General features: G+C 53.5%; 1 protein-coding gene across 1 annotated transcript; it reads right to left on the bottom strand.

The window, feature by feature from the left end:
- Nucleotides 1–940: 940 nt before the first annotated feature.
- Nucleotides 941–6,242, bottom strand: DMRTB1 (DMRT like family B with proline rich C-terminal 1). Its single transcript, XM_020987517.2, has 4 exons — nt 5,660–6,242; nt 3,939–4,171; nt 2,354–2,492; nt 941–1,861 (listed from the first exon to the last, which is right to left on the bottom strand). Exons 1-4 carry the CDS (start codon nt 6,219–6,221, stop codon nt 1,785–1,787), a joined length of 1,011 nt encoding a protein of 336 aa, XP_020843176.1. The 5' UTR covers nt 6,222–6,242; the 3' UTR covers nt 941–1,784.
- Between the last annotated feature and the right edge of the window lie 4,426 nt (nt 6,243–10,668).

Here is a 10,668-nt window from a genome sequence, read left to right as displayed (position 1 = left end):
GTCTTTGAGGTGACCATTCAGTGCGTTATGTCATTGAGGGCATGCTCGCTAGCTGCCCACCAAAAACGCTGCCACCTTCCTCCTCAGACCCATCCCTTCCTCCTCCCCACTGCCCAAACCCTTGGGCATCGTGCCCAATCCTCCCTTTCTTCTCACCCCACCGCATCCCATCAGCGGGTAATCGGTGGCCAAGCCCTGCCCATCTTCCTCCTAAATAATTCTCACACACAATCAACTTGACAGGCACTTATTAATTACCTTCTGTAAGTGCTAAATAAATCATTGCTGACTGACTGATACATTCCCCTCTTCCACCCTCCTGGCCATCACCTGTCAGGTCCTCATCATCCCGGCACTAGTCAGATAATCCTCCCTCAAACCAGCCTTCCCAGGGCCTGAGAAAGCAGATACCCACCTCCTCATTTTACAGATGAAGAAACCGAGGCCCAGTCAGAAGTCCAAAGCCTTTCATAGCCCATCTCCCCCTCTCCACTACCCTGTCTTCTTATACCTTACACACATTACCCCCCCCCCCCGGCTTTGATCCAGCAACACTGGCCTCCTGGTTGTGCCTAGCACCAGACACTCCATCTGTCCACTCTGAGCCCATCCCCCTGGGCCTCAATGCTCCCCGCCCCCCATCTCTCGTCCTCCTTCAAATTCTGGCTAAAATCCCACCTTCTATGGATGCCTCTCCCAATTCTGGTGCCCTCCCTCTGTTAACGATCTCCAATTAACCTTTTATCTCCATCTTGTTTCCAGAGATCTCCCCATTAGACTGTGAGCGTCTTGAAAACAGGCCTGTCTTTGCCTTTCTTTCAGCGCCCCCCACTTGCCATACGAAGAACAGACCTTCCACTCTGGACAAATAAAGGCGTCAGGTTGATTTTTTTTTGTTTTTGTTCTTTTATTGAAACAGTAAACCATCCCCCCCCACAGCACGGCAGGAGGTGGCTGAGGTTACAAGCTGGGTACAGCTCCATTTTGTCTGGCGAGGTCAAAACCAGTGCCCTGTAACCAACATCCTGGCCTAGTAATCACCATAAAAACAGCTAATAGCTCAACACTGAATAGAATTAAATTTCTCAACCGAAGAAATGGTGCCTTACAACGGACTTGAAACAGGAAACATTTTGGTCTCTGACTCAATGGGGCAGCTCAGGTCAGCCTGGGGACTGAGCAGGGCTGCAAAGTGGATGGGGCCCCCCAAAGGGTCCTGAGGCTGGGGCGGTAAAGAAAGAGGAGGGAGTTAGGACCCTCTCTCTTACTTTTAGGTGATGCTGCATTTCCCCCTTTGCCCCCAACTCATCTTTGGCCCATGATTAGAATATCTAAGGGAGTAGAACAGTTCCCACCCCTGGCAGCTGGGGCCTGCCCACAGCTGGTCCCTTCCAAAATCCCAAGGGGGAAAGGGAACCAGGTGAAGAAGTAAATTAATCTTTGGGGAAGCTCAGGGGCTGGCCCATCCCTTCTGTCTTCTGCTGGGGAAACACTCAATTCATTCTTGGCCCAGTGAAGCCCCAAACCGGGCCAGACCACCTTCCCCTTCCCCCAGTGGGAACACGCCTCTTCTCCGTCCCCAGCCTGGCCATCCCTGGCCCCCATTTTCCCAGGTTAATTATCTAGAGTCAATGAGACTTCTCCTAACATAACATTTAACTAATGACCAACAGCACCGCTTTGGTGACACCTGTCCCTCTGCCTCCTGGTGGTGCAGCCAGGCGGCAGGGCCAACTCCCTCTCTCTCCATACGCCGGGTGTGCCCTGAGGACCCAGCCGGGCACTCAGTTGGCCGGCTCCTGCGGAGACGGCTGGCTGTGCTCACACATCACCCCCGAGTCCGAGACATCGGTCAGGGTGGCTGAAAGGGAAATAGAACGAGGCTGGGGTTATCGGTTTGAAAAAACATGACAAAATTTGTTTCTAGGTTCCTCCCAATGCACAAAGCTACTCACAGCCACAGAGCTAGTCCGAGGCAGGATTTGAACTCAGTTCCCCATCTCCCATCCAGTGCTCTGTTTACTAACCCTCTGCCTCTCTGGGGTGGGGCCCTGGCTCAATGGGGCTCTATGTCTGGGGATTCTTTCTGACAAAAGAAAAGGCATCTGGATAAGGGGGTAACTTGTCTGCTCGAATTCGCTTTTCCTCTTCTAGGCACACACAATTCTGAAACCAGAGTTGACAGGAAGCCACTGGGTCTGTCAACAGGGGTCCGTCTCTCTCTCTCATGAGTCCTTCTATCAGCTTCGCCAGGACCGGCAGACACACAGCAGGCACTTCAGCCACACTTGGCGACCCGCCTTCCCTTCCTGAGCTCCTCCCCACCCCCTCGGTGGCAGCCCTCCTGACCTACCAGTCGATTCCTTGTCGGCCAGAATGTTCAGTGGGAGAGGAGGCGGGATATAGCGTATCCCTGGCAGAAAGCTCGGAGGGATGAACTGAGGCAGCGGTGGGTAGTAGCCTTGTCTGAAGTCTCCACTAGTATCCTGCATCTTTGAAAACAGAGACCAGAGCTGTGAGTCCACACGGGGCAGGGGGTACAGAGAAAAAGGCAGCACTTAGAGCGGAGGCCCACACCAAGGTCGCCTGTCCCTCCCCGTCACTGGGCCGTGTGCTTGGGGGGTATTTACCTCTTTTCTTTATTTCCTGAATGGAAACCAAACACGTCTGCTGTCTCTTTTTTTTTCCTCTCACTTCTTTTAAAAGGGCAGGGGCTGGGGGGCACACTTTGGGACCAAATGGAGCTGTGGAGGGGCAGTGGGCTGACAGAGCTGGATACAGCTGGGAGGTGGGAGGGATGAGGCCAGAGCCCAACTGTCTGAAGGTCGAAGGATCTTGGACCAGCCAAGAAGGGGCCCAAACAGTCCATCACAACCACCTCGCCTTCCTCTGGGCCTTGGAAGAGCAATTAAAATGATTCTGTCCCAAGCCACAAAGGACCTGCCGGTGTCGCCTGCTCTGTGGGGACTGACTGGGCTGTGGCGGGAGGCTTGAAGCTGTCTGAATAAACGCAGCCCAGATCATCCAGGCTTCACAAAGAGCCCGTCTAGCAAACCTGTCAGTCAGACCCTGTCCCTGTCTCAGCCCAGCTGCTTTCTTTGCACCGAGCCCCCCAAGCGTCTCTCAGTGGGCCAGCAGCCACCTAAGTGAAGGCAAGGATTCCAGGGCTCTTGGTGACCTTTGAGGGGGACCCTGCAGGAAGTAGGGTAGCATTAGAGACCCTGGAAGAGTGTCTGGTAGTTTTTTCCAGTAGACACTGGAAGAGATACTGGTTGTTTTTAAATGAATGCACACATTTCCAAAGCCAGAAAATTCCCCATCTGTGGCTCAGGGATTTATTTTCTGACAAGACAGCTCAGTGAATGGGGAAGAGGTTAATCTAGATGCCAGAATCTAGAATGCAATGCTTCCCCATGGAGAGAGCACCGTGGGGGTGGGGGTGGGGGCTTGTCAAGGGGTAATGATTAAGTCAGAGCGGAGATCCGAGGGTCCTAGGACACTAGACTGAGCACTTGAAGGGACCTCAGAGGCAACCTAGGCTGACCCCTTCATTTTACAGATAAGGAAACCGAGGCCCAGAGAGTTGAAGGGCCTTGTCCAAACTCATCCAGCTAGGAAATATTAGAGATGGCATTTGAACCCAGCTCCAGACTCAAGAGCATGTGTCTTTGTCACTGTACCGTGCTCTCTCTTTTCTGGGCCTCAGTTTCCTCTTCTGTGAAATGGAGTCATTTTGGGGAGAGGCAGGAGGGGTCAATCAAATCAGCTCTGACTTGGAGAGGGAACTCATTACTTCAAAGGACAACTCTGAAAGACGGGAACAAACTTCCTCACCTAGCAATCACTAAAAACAGCCAACAGCTCAGCACGGAGCAGAACTGAATTTTCCCTAAAGTCAGAACAGGCGGAAGCCAGAGAATCCCCAGCCCACTACTCACTAGCAAAGAAGAAGAGGTCCCCGCTCCATGGTTGCTGGGGACATGGCGGAAGCCCCTCTGGACGGGGATCGCTGGGGCAGCGGGGGAGCCACGGTAGCCGGGCTGGTTGATGAGGCCCAGCGGGAATGGGCGGTAGTGGTACATGTTGGCATAACCAGGGTACACTTTAGACGGCTCTCTCTCCAGATATTCAGGCCCCATCACGCATTCTGGGGCAAAGTTGGAAGGGCGCCCTAGAGGAGGACGAGAACAAGGGCCCAAGACAGAAAACCAGAGTCACCTACAAAAGCAGTGAAGCCCTAAGGCACGGTGATACTGCCCATCCAAGGACAGTGTTCATAAGGGAAATTCACTAGACACAGAGCCCTAGAACTCACTGACAAAGCATTTTCCTCCCACCAGATCTGAGGTCAAAGTACTATGACATCAGCCCCATTCTCCACTCAAAGAAACAAGAGTCCCAATAATGCCTGGCCCAGGGTAGCTAGGATGGGATCTGAACCCAGGTCTTCTGATGCCAAATCCCAGCTTTTTCCAGAACATTATGAGGTTGAAATTCACATACATGAGCTTATAAAAGTACTTTCTCAAATTATTTAACTGATTGCATCATAGCTACTCTACAGAGTATTTAGCTTGGCAGATAGATACCCATATCTTACCTATAGCACAAGGTTGTGGTGCAGAATGTGCTTTGTAAATATCAAAGGGCACATACAACTTAAGGCCTAAAGAAATGCAAGTTATAATTATCATGCCGTGTCCCCCCCCCCCACTACTTTGTGGGAATTGTGTCCAGTTGAGCACAGTATAACGAGGCCGATAGGGAGGGGGGTGGGGGGTGGAGGGTGGAGGGAAGGCGGCCCAGGTTCTCATCTTCTTCCCACTACTGAGTGACCTCAGACAAATCCCAGAACCTCACCAGCCTCAGTTTCCTGCTCTGTAAAATAGAAAGTTGAGCCTACGTGCTCTGTAAGGTCCCTTCCCACCTTAATATCATGCATTTCAAATTCAACGGGGTAAGTTTTCAAAGCCTAAAATTACATTAAGACATTTGGACTCTATAAAAAGAGAACGGCCCCCTCCCCGTAATACTTTTAGATTTCCAAAGTCTTCTTTTCTCTACCCCAGGGCTCGGTTTCCCCAGCTTTAAGAACGACAGGGCTGGATTAAAGGGTGCCCGTCTAGGATCGAAGGAGGCGGGGAGACCAGGCACCATCATGAGCCCCACTCTGCCCAGGAGGAAGCCGAGGCTCGGAGGCGCTGGGGGCCAAATGGCGGACGGACCCGCATTCCACCAAGGAACTGCTCTCACCCTTAGACATTCTGGGTTCCCCTCGGTCCCAAGCCGTCGGCTTTGGGGGAAGAGGGGGCAGAAGTGAGAGAGTTATCTAACCCAATCCTCTTTTTGGAAACAGGGAAACTGAGGCCCAGAGAGCTGGAGAAATGGCCTGCCGCAACCTACAAGAGCAACCACGAGGCCGGAAAAGCTGCCTTTTCTGGGCGTGAAGGAGGAAGGGAAGTCCCGGGGCCTAGCTACTGGGTTCCAGGCCTGTTTTCCCTTTGTAAAACCAGGGAGCTTGCCGGGACGGGGGTGGGGGGGGGGTGGCGTCCCTTGCAGCCGCCGGGCCTCCCTCCGGCCCAGGCTTCCCCCCCCCACCCCCTCCATACACCAGGATTGTGGGCCCAGGGTCCCGCAGGGCCGGATCGAGGGTCCTTACCGAAGTCAGCATAGGGTGGGCTAGAGGAAGCCGAGGTGGAGGCGGTGAGCGGCGGTGGCGGGGGGGGCGGCGGCGGAGCGGGCAGGGGCACGGGCATGGGCAGCGGCAGAGCCCGCCGGGGCCCGGCCTTGCAACAGCCATCAAAGCCCCGGGCGCCCACCCCTGCGGCCTCCGCGGCGCCTACGTGGCCGCCCCCGCCGTTGCTTCCGGGGCCCCGCTCGAACGGCCCCGGGGGGCCGGGCCGAGGGCCCCCGTAGGAGGCAGCTCGGCCGTCCGGGCCCGCATCCGCGGGGCAGGGCCCCGGCACGGGCAGGGGCAGCGGGCGGGCGCAGGGCGCGGGCCCCGGCCCGACGGCGGGCTCTCCGGGCGGGTCGTCGGGCTCGTCGCCGTCGTGCACCTGCCTCTTGAGCACCTTCTGTGCGGCCATGATCTTCTGTCGCTCGGTGATCAGATAGCACTTCTCGCAGGTGCACTGCTTCCAGCGACACTTGCCCACGTGGCCCTTGACGGGCACCAGGAAGCCGTGGTTGCGGCAGCGGGAGCACTTCGGGGTGCGCAGCATCTTGTCGGCGGGGGCCTCTTTGGGGGGGCTCCGTCTTCACGGCCCGGCCGCCGGGGCTGAAGGGAGAAGGAGGCGGCGCCGTCGGAGCAGGCGAGCGCCGCTGCTGCTGCTGCTCCTGGCGCCCCGGCGGAAGCCCCGTGTCCTCCAGGTCGTTACACTTGTAGCAAGTCGGCGCTTCTGCAGACCATTTGCATAGCAGCCCCTTTTTCGGGTGCAAGAGCGGCAAAGGCCCCTGCACCCCGGAAGCCCGCGGAGGGGAGCCCCGTGGGGTCTCCGTGCTCATCGGAGCCGGGCAGCCTGGACAGGCATAGGCTCCGGCGGCCTGCTCGGACAGCAGGGGAAACTGAGGCCCAGCGCGGGCTTCCTCCGCCGTCTCTGGGCTGGAGGAGTGCATGGCGCTCACCTCGAGTCCCCGGGAGCTTTCTGTTGCATGGAGACCTTCTGGGTGGGGGGAGGGTGTGGTGGGGAAGTGGGGGAGGGGGGTTGCTCCGGTTGAGCGCGAGGCTCTGGGTTGGTTTCCCTCCCCAAACTCTGCCAGCCTGGACTGCGTGCCCCCCCACCCCCAGACCAAGTTAGGAAATCTTTTGCGCTTGGGAACTTTGGAAGGGTGGCGGGACCCTTGCAACCGCCGCGACGCGCGCACTTGCCACCTCCTTGCAGAAGCAGACACCGAGGGAGCATTTCTGCAAGGCTCAAGTAGAAAAGATCCCCGGATGCAAAGAGCCTGGGTTCAGACCCTCGCTGTGCTCCCTCGAACCTACATGACCCTCGCTAGGCACTCCCCTCTCTTCTGTGCAAGGGGGGAGGCGTGGCACGAAAGAGCTCCAAGGGCCCTGCCCGGAGCAACGTTCGGGAATCTATCTTAGACCCAGAGGAGCCCTTCCCCCAAGTCGGTCTCAAGAGCACTGATTAAGCGCCTGCTGTGTGCAGACAATACACTCGTCTTCTGTGTGTATATATATGCACAATTATACAAATACATATACAAAGATATACGTTTATAAAGATGTATGGGGGAAGAGTGGGAGAGAAAAAGAGACGGTATGCATAAAGGAGATAAAAATAAACAATTTTCGGGGCAGCTAGGTGGCGCAGTGGTTAGAGTCAGGAGGACCTGAGTTCAAATCCGCTCTCAGACACATAATACCTCCTAGCTGTGTGAGTCTGGGCAAGTCACTTAACCCCAACTGCCTCACTCAAAAAATAGATAAATAAAAATTTCAAAGTTGAAAAAAAAGGAGTGGGGCACCTAACTACCGATTCTTCCAGTTTGCCCAAGGCGTCCCTTGTTTTGTTTACGATTATTACTAAATTTTAACTGAAAACTAGGGACTTCGAAGTCTGGCCCATCCCTCGTGATTATCCTGGGAGCATCAAATGAATTCGCCATCGAAATTTCCTCCGCTCTGGGCCAGATCGCTTGCCAGAACCACCCGGCCAAAGGGCCTAGCCTTTTGGAAGGTGGGAGGGGCCTGGCTGGCTGCAGACGTCCTTGCCCTTCGGGGCTGCCTCCCTAGGGGAGCTTCTGGCAGGCTTGTCTCCAGTAGGCTCTGAGTCCAGCCATCCTCTCGGATCCAGGTGGCGAACGCAGGTGGAAATCGCCTTTAGATTAGCGAGTGCAGGCTCTGAAGCATGCTCTGGCCGAGGCTCGGAACGTGCAGCCCCACTCCACCACGGTCCAGGGCCACCGACAAGCACTAAGCCCTGGGTGTTCCCAGGCCGAGCGGATACACAGACAGACTGCCCCTGCCCCCAGGACCACAGGCTTGCAACATGTGGACGTGTGGAACTGTAAGCCTGGGTAGGTGGCGTAGGTACAGGAGGGAAAAGAATGCCCTTCCCCTGCTGGGGCAAGTGGATCCAAAAAAGATTCACCCGACCCTAGAAGGGGCTGGCCACTGGGGGGCGGGGGGTGAGGGGGTGACGACATCCAGCTCTTATTGGTTACATAGACTAACAGAGATCACAGAGAAGGGTGAGTGGGGGGATGAGTGAGATGGGGGCAGGGAGGCACGGAGACAGTGCTCTGGGAGAGTGGGGGAGGCAGGGTGGTGGTAGCGGGGAAGACTTCCAGGGAGAGGTGACGCAGAGTTGGCCCTTGAAGGAAAAGAAAGAGTACAGTGGGCCCGGATTTTGAGGGAGCAGAATGTCATTTCCCAGCCTCCAGCACCGAACGTGGCAAAACCTTCCCGTCTTTTAAGACCCAGCCTGGGCGGGGACCCCCTCCAGGAAACCTTCCTGACCCCTCCCCCCCTCTCGGAGCTCCCTCTCCTCTGGCACTCAGTATCCCTCCTTTGGGACCCCTCCCATCAAATGTGGACGCTCCCTCTGTTAGCATGAGCCGAGAGACCCCAAATGCAGTCCTTTCTGGGAAACTGAGGCACTAACCTTTGCCATCCACCCTGGCTTTGGAGCCTGACCCTCTGAACTCTCCCTTCCTCCACAAGGTATTGGGATGTCTGCCTCTTTCTGTTTGTACTCCCAGTACTGGGCACTGGACCTTAGGAAGCTCTTAATAAAAACTTCATTCATTCACCTCCCAGCTCTGTAGTTTATTAGATGGGAGGTCTTAGGCAGGCAGGTAGTCAGGAAGCATTTATTAAGCACCTACTGTGTGCCAGGCACTGACTGTACTAAGTGCTGGGATACCAAGAAAGGCCCTGCCCTCAGGGAGCTCACCATCTAATGGGGGGAGATAACACGAAAACGGGAGGTAGAAATGAGACCTGGACAGAGGAGATGGGAGGTCACCTCAGAGGAGAAGGCACAGTAGCTAAGAGGGCCTTAGGGGCGGAGGAGAGGCCCCCTGCAAAAGGTGGAATTTTAACTGAGTCTTGAAGGAAGCCATGGTGAGAAAAGTGATCATTGTAGCTGTGAGGGTCAGCCTGTGCACAGGAATAAAAATGGGGATAGGGTTTCTTGTGCGAAGGGGGGTATAACTGTGCCCTAGAGAACATGGAGGGAAGAAAATGTGAGAAGACTGGAAAGGCAGAGGAAAGGGATGGGTTTGGAAGAGCCTTGAATGCCAGAGAACTTTATATTTGATCTTGGTGGTAACAGTCATTGGGGTTTATTAAGTAGACCTCTGCTTTAGGAAAATCACTTTGGTGGCTAAATTGGGACAGACGGATTTGGGGCAAGGACAATGAGGTGAAGAGGGGTGCGCACCAGGGTGACGGCAGTGAGAAGGGGGGGCTAATGTGAGAGATATTTTGACAGTGGAGTGGACAGACCTTGGGAACAGATTTAATATGGCGAGTGAGGGAGAGGTTTCAGGAGAGACCTAGATATCCAGCCAAGGGTACTGAGGAGAGTGGTACCTTGGACAATAATAGTCTAATAGACTATGATCTCATAGAATCTCTGAATTGGGAGGGGGTCTCAGAGTCTAACCCAGCTCCTTTATCACATCTTTCCTGACCCTTCCCCACCCTGATAACAGCCATCTCTCCCCTAGATTTCTCATTGCTATCTCTATACTTTTTCTTTATGCTTCTCACATTCTACCTTGTATTACAGGTATGCTCCCTGAGGACAGGTTCTCTTTTTCTATCCCTTGTACTTAGCAAGTCCTTACACATGGTAGGTGTTAAATAAGTATTTCTGGAAATGGATTTAAATTCGTTTCATAGAATGGTAAAACCAGAAGGTAGCTTGGAAATTAGGTTCTATTCTCCTCCTTTTACAGATGAAGAAAGCTGAGATCTGGATGGTTTCATTTTTTATCTTTGTATCTCCACCTTGTAGCACTGTGCACAAAGTAGCCTCTTGTTAGCTGACTGATTGGCAAAAATGATTTAAAAAACAATGAAATTCAGTGCTAGTGGGGCTATGGAGAAACAGGTACGCTCATTTGTTGCTGGTGGTATTGCAAACTTATAGAGTCTTTTTGGAATAAAATCTGGCAGTTTACGAGAAAGGTTAGAAAAGTAATCATCCCCTTTGACCCAATTATTTGTTTTTGAAAAATAAAAATAGGAACTATCTGTCCAAATATTTCCGTGGCAGGACTGTATGACTGCAAAATCCGCACACCTAATCTGGAAGCAACCCAAACATCTGACAGTGAGGGAACGAGTGAATACATGGCGGTACATTAGTGTAATGGAAAACTATAATTCAATTAGATGTATGAGGACTGCAAGGAAATAGGAGAGACCTTTAGTAAGTAAAGCAAAACAGAAGCATAGGGTCTACACTAATTTCAATCATCTAAGAGGAAAAGTGAATCAGTATGAAGGGAGAAGGAAGCCGATAAAGACATAGGGCAAGGGAGGGACTGACAAGTTGTGATGTTTTGCGTGCTGAATTTCACTTGTTTAAGTTGAAAAGCAAATTTAAATTATTGTATTGATATTATTTAGATTAAAAAGTAAGGGATAGGGGCTAGACCTGAGATGATATCAAAAACTCCCTCTATATCTAAAGTACTAGAAAGATGCCTGAA

Source organism: Phascolarctos cinereus, unplaced genomic scaffold, assembly GCF_003287225.1.
Source record: "Phascolarctos cinereus isolate Bilbo 61053 unplaced genomic scaffold, phaCin_HiC Scaffold_5;HRSCAF=322, whole genome shotgun sequence".
Classification (NCBI taxonomy): domain Eukaryota; kingdom Metazoa; phylum Chordata; class Mammalia; order Diprotodontia; family Phascolarctidae; genus Phascolarctos; species Phascolarctos cinereus.
Note: the sequence above shows the minus strand (reverse complement) of the source record. Positions and strands in the feature narration are given on the sequence as shown.